At 46.6% G+C, this 17,457-nt stretch overlaps 1 protein-coding gene across 2 annotated transcripts in view; it reads left to right on the forward strand.

The window, feature by feature from the left end:
* GDAP2 (ganglioside induced differentiation associated protein 2) overlaps nucleotides 1-17,457 on the forward strand; it is a 120,472-nt gene that overhangs the window by 40,115 nt on the left and 62,900 nt on the right. For both annotated transcript variants that reach the window (XM_078615452.1, XM_078615451.1), the window contains exon 6: nucleotides 4,407-4,483. In XM_078615452.1, coding sequence (XP_078471578.1) covers nucleotides 4,407-4,483 — 77 coding nt within the window. The remainder of the gene's footprint in view (nucleotides 1-4,406; nucleotides 4,484-17,457) is intronic.

A 17,457-nucleotide genomic window follows, 5' to 3' on the forward strand; every position in this document is an offset into this window, starting at 1 on the left:
ATTTTTTCCGTAATTTCGCCCCCCCCCTCCCCACTGCTTGTATCCCCGATGTCGCTATCGGCGTTGTGTCTTCACGACACGAAGGATATCACGGATCTACGTCAGAGTTACCACTCTATCTCTGGTGATCTCAGGTCTTGAATCTGCTTCACGTGGTTCGTTAGCTTCCGCACAGTCTAGAGGGGCAGTCGTAGATGGGCATGGTTTCGTTTTATCTGTCTGTGCTTGGGTGATTTGTTTACCTTGCTTGTACTTTGTACGACTATCATGTTTTTGTACTGTTTGTTGTTGTAACGTTTTTACCTGCCCCGACTGGACATTTGTGGATTCCTCCATTATAAATAAATATTCTGATTTATGATTCTGTGAAACAACGCCTGCCTGTTCACAACTAACTGCTTATCTAGGCTCACGAAGCATATTGCTCGTGTGCCGAGGTGCTCATTTTTAATAAGGGCCGTAACATCTGGCCCCAGAAACGGCGTGCGTAGAGAATACAGAGATTCTTTGATTCTACCGGATCAACAACAAAAAACATCTAAACATCTTTCATCCCCTCCGCGATCCGTACTAATGCGGCGTTGTTGTTTTTGCCGTCGACATTCCCAATAGGAACGTAGGGAAACGTGCCCCCGTTGTTAGACATCGTTTGTAAAGGATCTGTAAGGGCTCTTGACGTTGCTTGGCGCTCGATCCCCCGGGTACGTATGGAACGGGGATTTAATTTGTATGCGCAGACGTGCCCGGCGTGAGTAAAGTAAATGATGCAGCCCTGCAGTTATTTGTTCGCTCCACCGCTGGCGGAGAGACCACCACGGGAGATATCTTCTCGTAGAGAGGCCGTCCAGAGGGTATTTTTGTTCTTCGCTTTGCACGCTGGCCTGACATCTGGGAAGAAGTTTAAGTACCCACACTGTACCCCACCACACATGCGACCTGCCCCATCGATGAACTGTGGTGTTACCCGTTTGTAATTCTTCTGGGTGGACGGTGAGGCGGTGGGGAAGATGTTAAATTTTTTTTGTAAATTAATTTTTTTGCACCGATCACAGTACAGGGGGCAGGGCGAGGAGGGGGGGGAACAGAAACCCTGCAAGCAAAAACCCGAGGTCAGCGTGCCAGGGGCTTCACAAAGGGGTGGACATTTGGACTGCCCCACCCGAGTGGGCGCCACAAAGCGAGAGAGCCGGGGAGGGAGCGGTGGGGGAGATTTAAAGAAACTTGCTCCCCGTTCGTTTAAACTGCCGCGCCGAGCAGTCGGACCGGCGACATTCCGGATCCGCTGGTCCAGTGCGCTGACCGTTGCAAATCGCAGCAGCGTGCACACGGGGAACGCAGACAAATCTGCGTGCGCCGAGGGCCGAGTGTGAGCGAGTGGCTCTGCTGCTATCCAGAATCAGAATATTTATTTATACTGGGGGAATCCGATGAGCTATGCAGCTCTTTTTCGCCTATGTCCAGTAGTGGCGGGTCAGAACGTTACAACAATAAACAATATAAAAACACGATAGGCGTGCGAAGTATAGGAAAGGTAAGTAAATCACTTTAAAAAAAATATACAAGTAAAAATTCACTTTTTTTCTCACCAGATGACTGAGCTAATAGCTTCTTTTTCAGAAGCGACCTGGCACAAAAGAGATTATCACGTGGAAATTTAGAGCAGAAAAATAATCTGAACGTTTGACGTTGATTCAGAATGTGGAGGGAAAAACTTTAGTACCCGGAGACAAAATCCACATGGCCACGGAGAGAAAATGCAAACTCCAAATATACAGCAGCAGGCATCGGGGTCGGGATCGAACCCCCGACCTCCTGCATACCAGGCGAGGCAGATAACATCTATCCACCGTGCTCCCCGCCCACCCAAACTTTTTCAGAACACGCACGCTTGCGTGTTTCTCTTCGACATAACTATTTCAGACAGCTCGGCAGACACATCTGCAGCAACTTACGGAGCGTGCACCTTTAAATATAATTCGATACTATAGGTGTCCGGTGTAATGCAATAAACAGTCCCAACAGAAACCATCGGAACATTAATTTTTTTTGCGTGTGCATGTTCAATCGCGGTCGTCGGAATGGCTCAACTTTTGCGTGTGAGTTATGCGAGTGGAAATTGACTTACACACTCGAGCGTGTTTGCTGCCAAAGTGTAATGAAATAAAAAGTCCCAGCAGATTAACTTACTGTTTACGGCGTTGGTCGTAGTTGCGGTGATTTTGCACGTTTCAGTGAGACGGATGGCTGGTTCCGATTGAGAGATGGAGCTGCAGTTACTCGGGTTTTTTATGTTTATTTACGCAAGCTTACATACCTCTCTTTATATTTCATGCCATTAGTACATCTTTTCACAACAGTGGTAAATGAACAAGAACTTTTTCTTCGCAAGGCGCATTTACGCGATGGAGATTATATTATTTTGAAGATAAAACACATATCCTATGAAGCGATCTACTTTTACCGCGCGTGAAGATTTTTTTCTTAAATCCTCGTTGGCCCTGTAAGTTCTGTTTTCTGTGGAGTAAGTTTTAAAAGCCGCGATGCTGTTTGTACTAAGAGTACGTGTAAATATTCTTTGGGTCTTTCGGTAAGACCCAAAGAATATGAATTCCTGCGGTCACGAAAGCTTTAAGTCAAGATTTAGTACGTGTAAAGATTAAGCGTTTGCGGTTTTACGTTACGTACAAATTTGGTAACCATGCTGAGTCCAGGTCGCGTGCAAAAGTTAGACGGATTTCGGGATCACGTGACCAATGAAGGTTGGGCAGTGAGACATGGAGGAGTCCTTCACGAAGCAATGTAAACACTGTCCTGCCGTTAGTCTCGACCACTGGCCATCAGACCTTCACTCTTCCTGCCGAAGCCCGTTTACTTTTCTACTGCCCGATATATGTGCGCATGTTTGGGAAACTTCTTTCGCACCGTACGTAGCCAACCGTTCTAACGTGCGTCGTGCAGAACAGCGCGGCGCTACGGCCCGACGCACGCATTCTGTTGAAATGAATGCACCCGTCGACTTGGCACCGTCATTGTAACGGGGGGGGCTAACTGCATCCCCCCCTAAATTAATCGTACAAGCCTTCCCCCAGCCCCCAAAACTCGGCCCCCCCAAACCCCTAAAGCTCTGCTGCGCTCGCTCGTAGTTTCCTGAGCAGGTGAGTAATGTGGCCTGCGGAGATCGTTCCGGCGCTTAATGGCTTTGATGATAATTGGATCTTGCGGCGTGAGCGCCAGAGTCCCCGGACGCGCACGCTTCGGGGGGGGGGGGGGGCCTCGTCGCCTCTCCGGCGTCCGCCGTGAAAGCGCCGCTGGCTCGTCGTCTCCGGGATGGTGGCCGACTGTTGCTCCCGACGTTCCCGACGCGATGGCCCGCGCCTCGCGCAGAGCCGACCTCCATGTGGCCCGGGATGGAGGGCGGGCGGGGGCCCTGACAGGCCGCTGGATAAGAAACTGATTTCCGCTCTGACCGGCGGCCAAATGCTCCCAAGCGCGCGGCCAGATTTGCGCCGCTTTTGCCGAATCCCCTTCTCTCTCTCTTTCCTTCCATCGTGTAGAGTCTTGCCGGTTGTGAGAAACACCACTGTCTGGGAATTTCATTTTGTGTAAATAAATGGGCAGATAAATGGCCAACTTGTATAGCTGGATGCTGTGCGTTGCTGTGAAGTTTTAAGCGGCAAGCCAGCCGTAGGGCCCCTCGGAGAGTGCGTGGGTCATTGATGCTCGTTCAACATTAATATTCTTTAATGTTCATGGTTTCCAAAAGCAGTTGCAATGTTTTTTTTACATTGTGTTATTATTTTACTACACCTCCGTTGGAGCCGTTTGCGGGTCATTTTTTTACATTTGCCAAAGTTGGATGTAGAATTCAGTTTTGAAAGTTGCAGTGTTGTATTTGATTCAAGCTGGAATAAGATCATAATTGGTTAAATGGATAATTACAGTGAAAATTCTACTACTTTTGGATTGCAAGAGCATTCTGTAAAAAAAGAGACAGATGGGTGGGTCAACAATTTACAACAACAACAAACTCTTTAAAAAAAATCGATAGAAAAGCTAAGCAGGTCACAAAAATAAATACGTAATGCGTACAGGCGTTCCTCTCATAGCGTTGTTTTCTTACAACGCTCTTTTTATCCAGGACGAAGATTCCTGGAGTGTATTCCTGAGCTTCCCTTAGTGGAGGCCCTTGCGCCATCAGTGGCACGAGCGAGCAGTTTCAGGGCCCATGCCTTTAAACCATTTTTTAGTCGCGTGCGCAATCGCCGGGTGGAGGTGGTGGCTCTGCCTGCCCCTTTACCCCACCCATCGGTCATTCGCGCTTGAGACGGGATCTGTAATCTCTCTGTGTGCCTGTGTCTCATCGTCACGCCACCCCCACCCCCTCTCCACCCCCCTGCTTTAACCAGGAACCGTCCGCCGGTTTTTGGAAAACCACGGAGAGAGCATATCCACCATCGTGTTCGCCGTGATGGATCAAGACGAGGTACGGAAAGAAGAAAAATCCCCCTCCCCCGAATAATCTTAGATAAGCGACGGAGGAATAAAAATCATTCCTACGCGTGGAATCCGTAACCGACTTTGCAGAACGCTGTTCGCCCTCGGGGTTATTTCAATTCCAGATGGTGATGTTTCGATTTTAAGCCGCACGGTGGAGTGATGTCACGCGCAATAACTTCAGCGCCGTGGCCGGCATTGTCGAACCGCTCTGTTGTTGGGCTTTTCGTGCATTGTCTTCTGCATTCGGCGACGCTGTCATGAATGCGGCCGGTTTTCTGTGGTGCGAGTCCCCGAACAGCAACGCCACTTGGCACTCGCCTTTTGTTGATATTGGTAATCTTCACGACGGTTACTGTGACGCCCGCTCACCCCCCCCCCCCTTCCTCCAGGTTACAGACAGACATAAGGGGGCAGAGCTAATGCACTCACATTTTGAGCCTCAGCCGGCGAATGTTTAACTGCACGAAATCCATGCCAAACAACGGTGGCTTAATATATATATTTTTTATCCTGGGTCCCCTTAAGTGAATGGGTTCAATGGGAGGCTGCGACTTAATTGCTCTTGGGTGGTAATTCAGTGCACTCCTTTGAACCGTTCACCGCTGAGGGGCTTTGTCAAGGGTTGGCCGATTTTATGCCGATGGGGATGGAAGAGGTCAGAACCTCCGATTAGCGCGGTTTTTCTAAGCACGGTGCGAAAGACGTTCATCGTACGTGCATGCGTACATCTCGTCTGGCGGGAGGCAGAATGCACGCACAGCGATGCATCAGTGCTGGTACAGCTTCGATGCTCGGTTCGAATCCGAGTTTCGGCCACCCGTGATTTAACTGGGTTCTCAAGCGTATAGAGTCGTTGATCTCAGGCCAGTCACCAATCACTCTGGACAAAAAAACCCCATCACTTTTTATGCATGTATATAAGAACTTATTTTGCACCGTACGTAGCCAACCGTGCTAATTGGAGGTTTGGGGGAAGGTCAACAAACCAAACACAAAAGCAGTTTTAAAGAAATTCTTTTAACTGCCAGTTCGGAGAAAGATCACTAACAAACATTACCATGTGGCTGGGCAGTTGGGAGGTGGGAAAGTGACCGGATGAGAGGTAGCTTGAAGGGATTTCAAAATGACTTCTGTTCTTATTGCATTGTGCTTGCTCTACTCGACGAGAGTTTTGAATCGATTCTTCATCCCGTGAGATGACACCGTGGGGGCACAATCGGGATTCTTAGGCTCACGGCATATGTGTCGAATCGTGCTGGGCATGGTGGCACACACAGCTGGAATGCACACAAATTAAATCCTGAAACAACTTTCATGGGCTCTGTGAAAAATCTGATTTTAAATGGAATTGACTGTAAATCACACTCCAATCCCAATGGTTACAATAAAAAGTTTTGAGATTCGGTGAGGATTTTCTAAATATATAAAACACATTGTTGTTAACGCTACTATCCAGCAGTTGTCTATGTTTAATATTTAAATTTCAAAACAAACTAAGGTTTTCCTTGTGATAGGAAAATGTGTGTTTTTTGCTGGACTAAGGCTTGCGATGTGTTTCGGTCCAGCCTTTTCCATCTTGACCTGTCTGTGCAGAAGCCAGTTTAATGCACATCTTTCATAAGCAGACCGCTTTTGCCAAAGTTTAAATGTTAAAGCAGTCTTTTGCATTTACCCAATAATTTACGTACTCGGCTATTATTGTCAGCTTTGTTTCCAAAATAACATTAGTCAATGTTGGCATTCTACTATGACTGGAAAAGTTCAAATCAGCGACTGGATACATTCTCACAAGTGGGACGGGGCGGGGATCACGATTTGAATCAAGGATTCGATCATTTTTATTCTGAACATTGCAATGAATTTCAATTTAAAGCTTTCGTGACTGCAGGGATTCATATTCTTGGTTCTTTCGGTAAAGTCACGTAGAAGGGATATAATAAAATAATAAAAATACAACAATAAAATTATCACGACGTTTCGATTGCAACACAAGCAGTCATCGTCAGGCGTGAAAACCACAGCAAGAAAATAAATTTCTGATGACGATTGCTTGTGTTGCAATCGAAACGTCGTGAGAATTTTATTTTTATTATTTTATTATTTCCCTTCTACGTGACTTTACCGAAAGAACCAAGAATATTGCGATGAATGTTAGCACCTCTTAGGGCTGCGGCGGAATGGGGGGGGGGGGGGGTTGACATGCACGCATGTCACCCGCACTGGTAAAGGTGCAAGCCCTGCCGTTCTGTGCTCATGCCACCGCTGGCAGATCGGCCTCCTCTAAATATATCTGTAGAGAGCCCTGATGGGAGGGTATCTTGGCCTAGTCTTCCACACTGGCCAGACCTCTTGGAAGAGGTGGGAGTAATCCACACTTTTAACCACCACACGTGACCTGCCAATGGACTTAATTGTGGTGTAACTCATTTATACTGCTGGGGTGGACAGAGGTGCGTGGCTGTTGGGGGGAGTAAAAAAAAAAACCCCACGATCTTTTCGACAGCCGTGCTGGGAATCGAACCGGTGACCTCTTAATTGCAAATCCAGAATCGGCGCCAACCGTTACACATCCACAGCGTCCCCGTCATGCAACGTATACGGATCAATGGTGCTTACACATGCGGTTCGATGCCTTATATCAGCATGGTCGAGAATCGAAATAGGTTGTTGAATTGATGGACCCATTTCACCCCAAGCATTCTATTCCTATCATCGTAATTTTCTTTGTGCCAAATCATTTCCTCATTTGAAAAAATACATCTAGATAAATATTGTGATTGGTGAAAGACCAAACGGAGTGTTTTGCCCCGGTTACTGACATTATTATTACATTATTGCATTATGACTGCAAAACAGAACGCAGAGGAAAACTTCTGAACTGTACGGCGTGATGATGTACTCTGGGCCTACTGTTGACAGAGCATAGACCCCGACATGCCACAGCCGCGCCTTAATTGCGGTGAGTCAACGAGTCCAATTAAATATGCTTCATGGAAACCCGCGAGTTGCCAGAGATTTTTCTCCCTTGGCTGGGTTCATCGCAACCTGGACTTTGCTCCCACTGTAAAGTACACGCTTGAATCCGACCAAGTACGCACATGGACACACAAAGAAGACAAAGATGCCCCGTGTGGCCTTTGCAGGCTGTCGGGGCAAGTGGTGTTAGCGAGCATCTATGAAGGTTGGCGCGACACACGATTGGGGTGGGTGGCCAGCACCACGCCCGGCCGCCTATATCATGGTTACATGCCGCACCAGGTAATCATTTGAGGCTGAGTCGACATAGGAGGGGGCCCAGGACCGGTTCAGATAACACCGTGAGCGGGAATCGAACTTGGATCGCCAGGTTCTCAGCGCCGCGCGCTAACCACTTCACTACCGTTATCCCCACCCACACACACACATGCATTTATATAATGAAAGAAACTCAACACATTCCTCACTCACACTGCCTTAAAAGGCAAAATTATATAATAGGTGATGTTTAGGGCCACTGGCCTTTCTTCAAAACACACAGTGTCCAGGGAGGTAGAGCGTATTTATTGGTTCTTTGTAGATTTAAAAATAATTCAGGAGCTTTATATATTTGTTCATATATCGGACTCGCTGCTTTGGTCTTGGGTTTGGCCTCTTGCTTAGTTGACCCATAACAAGCTTTAGCGGCCACATGGATGCTGACGCCAGTTCAATTTGTTCTCCCATCACGGCGGTTGAAACAACGGGGTAAGATTCTTAACCCCCCCCCTCCCCAACAACTTCTGTCCACCCAGCAGCAGTATAAATGGGTTTGATGCGTTGGCGAAATGTTAACTCTCTCGCCTCGTATACAGGAGGTCGTGGGTTGTGTGGATTTTTCTCCGGTTCCTCCGGTTTTTCCCTCAACACTTTGAATCAACATGTATTTCGAGTATTTGGTTGCTATACATTTCCACGTGATGATAAGCCACTTCAGAATCAGAATATTAATTTACAGTAAAATCTTGGATGGCGAGCATAATTCGTTCCGGAAACGTGTTTGTAATCCAAAGCACTCGTATATCAAAGCACTCGTATATCAAAGCACTCGTATATCAGTTGTGATCACGTGACGTTCGGCAGACAAAGCGTATACACGTACTACTCGTATTGCAAGACCTCGCTCGTTTATCAAATTAATATTTATTTTAAAAATTTGCTCGTCTTGCAAAACACTCGCAGACCAAGTTACTCGCAATCCAAGGTTTTACTGTATAGGGGAGGAATCTGATGAGCAATGAAGTTGTTTTTCACAAATGTCCAGTCACCAGACATCTTGGAAGAGGGCTATCATTTGTGGCCAGGTCGCTTCTGAAAGAGAGCTATTTCACTTAGTGGGCCTTACTGGTAAAAATCCTTTTTTTTTAATATAGTTTACAGTTTTTTTTATTGGCATTGTCCAGAGCGGAGGCGGCATTCTGCCAGCAGTGTCATGAGCAAGGAATTGCAGGAATGCACCTTTACCTTTTTTTACAGGGATAGAATTACCTGTGAAACAGAGAAGCGCCGCGATTATGTTTCCCTACCAGTTCATTTAAATTAATTTTCCAGAACGTGCAGCTGCGCCTGTGTTCCCATTTTCAATTTCATCCTGGAAGCGGCATACAAAGAGCGGCCTGCTATACGACGGGTTACATTTCTCTTTCTCCATGACTCCTTCTGGCAAGTGACCACCCCGTAATGGCCAGCATCTCAGCATACATTTGTAGTGAGTTCAACTGAGTCGCAGACACACTCTTTGGAGGCAACACATTTATTGATTCCAACACAAGGGGTAACTGCCCCTTCACCAGATAACAACCTCCGGTGGTGGACCACGTAGGTAAAAGATTAAAATTAGTCTACACAACAAAGGCTCATTCCTAGCAGTGGCTTTAGCCGCACCAACTTCACAATAATAATAATAATATCCAGGGGCCTGACTTGGCTCCTCCCACCCTCAACCAGTATATATACACAAGGACGGTTTTTCTTGGAATTTCTCTTACTTGATACAGCAATCATGCTGTGACGGTTCCACCTGAAGACGGAAGCTTGTGTTGCCTCCGAAACGTCGTGATTTTTATTAAATTTTTTATTTTACTTTTATTAATTTTTTACTTACGTGACTTTACCGAAAAAACCTAAGAATATTAATCCTTGCAGTCACGAAAGCTTCAAATCTAGAATACACACTATAGTGGTGGACCACCAGGCTAACTACACTAATTACACTGGGAGTAGCTACAACGGACAGGACCCAGGCTTGGATCCAGGTCCACGTGTTGTTGACTCTTCTCGGACGTAGAACGTAGATTCTTCGGGATGACCACAGCAGCCGGTCCCTCTGGGGGACCCGGCTTATATCCTCTGTGGCGTGGCTGGCTCCGCCCTTAGCCACAACCACCTTCGAGAACCCTCCAGAAGGATCTCGGCCCAGACACGTGACCACCCCTAGACCCCACCTGGGGGCCCTGTGTAAACTTTACCCGTCACGTGTCTTTCGGGGTCAACCAGAGTGCCATGGCCGTTAGTAACCCCATTCCCATGGCCTGCACTCTCACCCCCTATCCTGTAGGGGTTGGCACTGCACGCAGAGCGTGGTGCTATCCAGCACTGCCAGTCGGTGCTCACCGAGCCCCTCTAGGGCCGGTACTGCACCCACATCATCGTGGTGCCAGCGATGTCAATACATCGCACGCCGTGCCTCTAGGGCCGGCATTACACAGTGACACCCGCGATGTCACTACACATTTGCCTGCAACGCAGTGTGTGCAGTTGAAGTCAAGGTGTGGCATTCCGTAGCTCATTGCAGCATTAGCAATAATAATTTCTCTCTATTGGCCCTATCGTTGTGTTGGAGGGGCTGACATGATAATTAAGCTTTCTATTTGCGGCAGTCTGTTTGTCCATATGTTGAACTTCTTTGCGCACCGTACGTAGCCAACCAGGTGAGGGGGAACGACAACAAACTAACACGCAAAAAGCATTTCTAAAGAATTCGGTTTTCAATCTAGAAGTAGGAGTGCATAGCTCCAGCGGTTTCCTAAAATTGGAAGGAAGGGCATTCCAGATGGCCGCAGAAGCACACCTGAAAGCGCGCGATGCGGTGACCACCGTTTTTGTTCGATGGCCACCCACAAGCCACTGCTGCTGCGAGGATGGCCCGAGTTTGTGTGATGGTTTTTGCTCCTTGACAAGATCGAATTGGTACATGCGGAGCACTCGAGTGAGATGGTTTTTTGCCAGAGTTTTGCGCAACACCAAAATTGGCATCTTTGTTGGCGGTTGAGAAAATCACATACGGAACGATCGAGCCAAATGTGTCCTCCCTTCTAACGTAACTTTGTTTTCCAGTTGATCTTTAGCCACAGTTGTCACCTTCAAAGTGTGTGTGTGTGTAAATTAAGTAGACAGTTTATAAATTTATACCTACCACCTTCCATAGATTGTGGAAGCTCGGTGCGATTGAGCCGTGATAGTACCCGGATGGGCGACCACCATGCATGACAGGTGCTATAGGCTATATACTTACAGGGCTGCACGGTCGAGAGCAGAACATCCATTGTTGTACAGAACCCATTGTTGGCAGTGTAGTATTGTCATCCTGTAATTCTATGCTCGCATGTTCATGCTACTCGCCTGCTCCAACCCACGCTGACCAGTACGGTCAGAAAACGTCAACGACCTGCGTGACTTGGGGATGCCATCATCCAGCAGCGGATTGACAAAGGGCTGTATGTGCGTACGTGGAGAAGCCCTTATCAAATGATGTTCATTGCCCGCGTATCTGTACTCCGTAGATGCTGCTGTGTAGGTCCACGTTGGATTGAATGGGGTTGATAATTGTTTTTTTACCCTTCTATCTGGCAACAGATAGAAGGGTAAAAAAAACTATTATCATATTTTTTACTGGCAAATGAAGTTCCAATGGTGTAAATGCTTACCCCCGAGCTCTCATACTCTGATGGTGCATTGTCTTTGAGTTGTGCGCCTTTTGGCGTCATCTGGTCCAACCCATGTGAGACTAGGCTCTAAGGAAAGCTGTCTCGGGTGTGGACCAATCAACTTCAAGGACAGTGCATATTATCAGAGTTATGTTTTTTTGCATTATGGCTGCAGGTATTGTGGTCTATGCAAACATGATTCCTTTTAAAAAAAGGTGTCAGTTTTGTTGCCAGATAGAAGGGTAAAAAAACAATTAGCAGATTTTTTACTGGCAAATGAGGTTCCAATGGTGTTGAATGGGGTTGTTTGAAGCTTTACTGGAATAGCTTTCGTAAATTATTCCACTCCTTTACTCAGAATTCTGGAATTTAAAAATGCCCGGCATCGCCAAAGATGACTAATTTAGGCGTGATTGTTTTTCCCTAGTTTGTTATTTACAGTGTGGAACTAGGAGTGCTTTTAAAAGCGGATTTTAATATTATATTCATTTGAAGACATGCTTTGTGGATTTAGTTATTAATATTCATAGGCTTTTTATACTACTGGTGTAGCTTATGGAAGGTGGTCATGCCAGAAGCTTTCTCTAAATCAGGGCTGTGTGAACTTTTCCTTACTGCAAGCCGAAAATAACTTTAAATTACCTTTGACGGGCAGCCACGCATTAACACACGCACACCTTGGTCACTTCTGTGACTTGAAGACGACGTTGCCGCGGCAGGAGTGAGCGAGTGCGCGCTGAGATTATGTTTGTTGCCAGGTCGAAAACATTCCCACCCTCTAACACCCGATTAGTGCGGATAAGATGCTCGCACTGATGGATAAATATCGTTTGCGGGATTTTTTCAAACGGGGGTGGGGAGCAGTGGGGGGTTGGGGGCAAAGTCGTTATGCCGCCCCCCCCTGCCACCTCATACCGCAACCATTAAAATTTATAGTTTATTGATATTTATTACAGAAAATAATGTTTTTTTTTATTGATGTAGGGACCTATTTAAAAAGTGAGCAATTTCGAAACGCGCCCACATGTCCCCCCCCACCCCCCTCCCCATGGGAAGTTTCTAGATCCACCTTTTGGTTTGGAAGTGAGACATGAAGTGAGACATGAAGTGAGACATGAAGTGAGACATGAATTGAGACATGAAGTGATACATGAAGTGAGACATGAATTGAGACATGAAGTGATACATGAAGTGATACATGAAGTGATACATGAAGTGAGACATGAAGTGATACATGAAGTGAGACATGAAGTGAGACATGAAGTGAGACATGAAGTGATACATGAAGTGAGACATGAAGTGAGACATGAAGTGATACATGAAGTGAGACATGAAGTGAGACATGAAGTGAGACATGAAGTGATACATGAAGTGATACATGAAGTGAGACATGCAGTGATACATGAAGTGATACGTGAAGTGAGACATGAAGTGATACATGAAGCGTATTGGCCACAGGCCATCATCAGCCTCCCCACCAAATCCCTGCAACCGACGAGGAAGCCCCTCGCGTGTAAGCTCACCGCACAACCCCTGTCGGAGATCGAAGCTTAACGTGCGGTCCTGCGATTGCTTGCTCACCACAACATTGGTGCCGGAGGGGCCTCGAGTTAGGAGGGAGATCTAGAGAGCCCCTGTGGAAGATATTTTTTGGCCTACTCTTCCACGCCTGCTCTGGACGTCTTGCCCACCCCCATCGTGAAAATTCCGAAAGCCACCGGTCGGCCACGCGTAAACAATCGCTTAGCAAAACGCGACAATTGTGTCGGTTGGTGAGGGGTTAATGACTAGAATTTGGACCTAACACTACCATCACGCGGTCTAATCCAAGAACAATATGGGTCAATAATGGCACCGTTGCTGAAGCGTGCTCTGGTGCCCGCCAGTGTACGTGTAACCAGCCCACGCTGTTCCACCGCGCAGAGCAGGCTGTTTGGCTCGGCTGTCTTGTAAAACATAGCGGAGGGGTGACGTACGTCTGCGTTGGCAGGGTCCCAGTGTCTGCATAGATGCAAACAAGCGGACCGCCGGACGGCTGAAACGCCGCGAGTTTGCACAGCAGGGGGCACAGGTGGAGCATTTGTCAGTCATCTCAGTCAGTCACCCAGCCCACAGCGCCTGGGCCTGTTCCGTGACCTGCCAGCAGGCGTTGGAAACCTCACGTGGCCTTCAAGTGCAAGCTAAAGACAAAGATCCCGACTTATAGCCTTACGAGACTGTTGGGACATGTACTGTTAGCGAGCACCTTTGAAGGCCGGCACTGCACACGAGGGGGTGGGTGGCCAACACCACGCCCGGCCGCCTTTGTCTCCCCAGTGGTGATGTTTACACACTGCACCAGGTGCTCATTTGTGGCTGAATTGACCAAGAAGGAGGCCTAGGACTAGTTCCCCCTAGCTTGGCACACGTGCCGTGGTGACGTCACCGCCACTCGATGGTGAACGGCGGCTGTTGATGTTGTTGTTGTCGACGACTGCCATCACCCTCTCACTTTTCTGTTGGCAGTAGGCACGGACGGGGCATCTTGTAGTGTTTGCGCTTGAACCGTTTTTGGGAGTCGCGAACGCGCAAAAAATTGCTGTTGTGTTTTCCCCCGCCACTCGCTGCCACGCTTCGAAAAGAATGACAGAAAGGGAAGCGCGGTGGGTCGGGGGTGAAAAAAAAAAGCGCCACATTTTCGGGTTCCCTTCAAAGTGGAATAAACACTCTCATCTGCGTGGTAGCGCGACTTGCCACACTGTTGTGCGTCGCAGCAGTTGTGTCATTAGTGAGCAATCGCCGCTGTTGGGGACCCGCTTTTTTTAAATTATTTTTATCTGCCTAATTGTTCGCTCTGTAATTGGGAAATCAACGTGAAGATGCTCGCGCGTCTGTGAATGCGTGCGTTCCCGCACCCCCCGCCCCTTCCCACGCTGTGTGTGTTCTTGTCACAGAAGCGTTCCGTGTTTGAACCTCAAGCAAACGTGAGCAGAATGCTCCATTCTGCGTCTCCAGGGTGCGTGTGTGTATGTACGTACGTACATTGAACTTCTTTCATCAACCGCACTAATCGGAGGTGCGGGGGGAAGGACAACAAACTAAACGCAAAAAGCAGTTCTTAAGAAATTAGTTTTCAATCTAGATTAAAATTGCATAGTTCTGTTGGCTTCCGAATATCAGGAAGGAAAAACGTTCCCAACGGCCACAGAAGCGGATCTGACAGCGCCACGCGATGCGGTGACCGACTTTATTTGACGGCTGAGCTTGAAGCAGCTGTTGCGAGGATGGCCGGAGTTCGCGCGATGATGGTTCTTGCGATGATGGTTCTTGCGATGATGGTTCTTGCGATGATGGTTCTTGCGATGATGGTTCTTGCGATGATGGTTCTTGCGATGATGGTTCTTGCTCCTTGACGAGATTTGCAAGGGATTGTGGTTCATCTGTGGCAAGCATTTTGTGTGTAAATGAGTTTAATTAGAAATACGCTTCCGACCGTCGGTGTCTCTTTGCTTTTCAAATGAATATTATCGCAAAGCATTTTGTTCAAGCGAGAAAACCCCGGACCGGTTTCAACCCTATGGGTCTCGTCAGCAGAGCAAGGCATGTTAAACAATTGCTGCCGGATTAGCACACCTTACTAAGATGGGCGCTCTTATCTAACCAATGGGGCCCACAAGTTTGAATGACAAAATAGATGAGTAGACAAAATACAATTTTCATATATCTGTCTTCACGTAAAACAAAAGAGTAAGATTTTGATTTAAAGCTTTCATGACTGCAGTCACGTAGAAGGGAAAAAAATAATAAAATAGTTTAATATTTTTATTATTTTATTATTTCCCTTCTACGTGACTTTACCGAAAGAACTAAGAATATGAAAGAGTAAGAGTTTATTTTTCTGACACGGATGATCCCGTTTAGATTTGTTGTGCATGAGCGCAGCAGCAGCAGCGGCAGCAACAACAGCGGCAAAAGACAAAAGTGTCAACATTGCGGATAACGAGTGTTACAAAGTGTCCTGACGGGACATTGCGCAAATGACAAACGAGAACATGACGGTCGTGAACAGAAATCGACGCGGATCGGGTGAAAAAAAACGAGGCGCGAGAAATAGTTAGGTGACGGGTCAGGTGAGCTCCGCCACCTTAGTCTTAACAGTGACGTGAAAATAAGCTAATCGGGAAAAAATTAACCCGTAAAAACAAAGTTTTTCACTATAAATCCTTTATATGCGTGGCGGCTAGAGTCCTCTCGTCCTTTGGCTTGAGATGGCTGCCACCTATGGGTCAGATGATTGCCTGCCACCATTAAGCAATTGGTAATTAAATATAATTTATTTTTTCCTAAAAAGTGTAACATTTTTGAATTTTTTTTTCACGAAAATAAATTGTCACGCACAACGAGTCTGTGTGCAAAATGTCAGCTCGATTGGATCACGGGAAGTGGGTTAAAAAACTACCGAAAGATTTGCACGGTCGTAAGCGCGCAAGCAAGCCAGCAAGTGAACTTAATATAAAGGATTTAAAAAGACGCTGCGACCGTGCGGGTGCGAGCAAGATGTAAGGAGTGTGTCGTTTCAGCAGACTTGGTTGAGTATAGCAGTACCTCGGTGTGCATTTCTTCTACAAACTAAATTTCGGTAAAACAAACTTTGGATTTTCCGCCATTACGTTAAACGTGAAAGCTAAAAATATAATAGTTGTATACTGAAATAAATAATAAATTTATCGATATACGGTGCTCTACGAATTAGAATACATTTCTAATTCTTGAGCGTGGCGCATCGCGCTTTCCTTTGTTATTTTTTATTTAAATACTGTACAGTGTAAAATATAATGTTGTTTTCGACATCACTTGTCTTTAAAGCATGAATCGTAAGTTACAAAGTATGTATACAGTATGAAATGGCAAGTTTACGAAAGCTGGGAACGCATCCTCAGTACTAATGTTGTAAGTTACTCGATGTACGAGGGTTTCGGTGTACAAGCGAAGATCCGGGAACGCATCCACTTCGTATGTCAAGGTATTGCGGTGCAAGCAAGCTCTGGATCGGTTTCCAGTAGCTCGTCAACTCGATCGAATTAATGCTGGTCAACTGTCAAATGTTGTTACATCATACAAAACACAACAGTAGTTACGTAAACATAATGTGTTATATAATTTTGCTTTGCACAGACGCACGCTTGGCATGTATGTATGTATGTTGTGTGTTTGTTGAATTTATGTTGAACTTACATAGCCAACCTTGCTCATCGGAGGTGGGGGGAAAGGACAACAAACTAAACTCAAAAAGCTATTTTAAAAGAAATGAGTTCTCAATGTACGTAATTTAAAAGTACATTGCGCCAGTGGCTTCCAAATATCGTAAGGAAGAGCGTTCCAGACGGCCGCAGAAGTGCATCCGTAAGCGCGCGCAATGCAGTGGCCGTCTTCGCAAAGACAGTCACTACATTGCATGCTTACAGTTGTGCGGTGGGAAGGACGAAAAAATAAACGCAAAAAGTAGTTCTAAATAAAAGAGTTTTCAATCTAGATTTTAAAGTGCATCGCTCCAGTGGCTTCTTAATACCCTAATCAAGAGCGTTCCAGACGGTCACAGTAGTACATCTGAAAGTGCGCGATTGCTGTTTTCGTTCCATCATCACGGGATAGGACTGATGGCGAATAAACACGAGCAACCCTTGTCGTGGACATGTGGTCACGTGGGGACATGTGGTGACATGTGGTGCTGGCTCAACTATGCGACTCCAGCATTGTTCTCTCACCGCTGTAACAAAAACATTTGACGATTTATGAGATTTAATTTTGTCCGTCCGTCCGTCCGTCGTACTGCGAGTCTGTCTTGTCAGCCGCAGCACTCACTCGAGTGATTTTCAGCTGAAGAGCTTGGCGAGTGCTCACTGACCGGAGGCAGAACCAGGGAGCTATGGTGTTGATGATAAGTTACTTAGTAACTGTCTGACTGAGCTAAATCAAAAAATTCTTACGACCGACATTTTTTACAATCCCAATGTTCTTGGGGTTGCAGACATTTCCGTAC

Source organism: Lampetra planeri, chromosome 47, assembly GCF_965212315.1.
Source record: "Lampetra planeri chromosome 47, kcLamPlan1.2.h2, whole genome shotgun sequence".
NCBI classification, from domain to species: domain Eukaryota; kingdom Metazoa; phylum Chordata; class Hyperoartia; order Petromyzontiformes; family Petromyzontidae; genus Lampetra; species Lampetra planeri.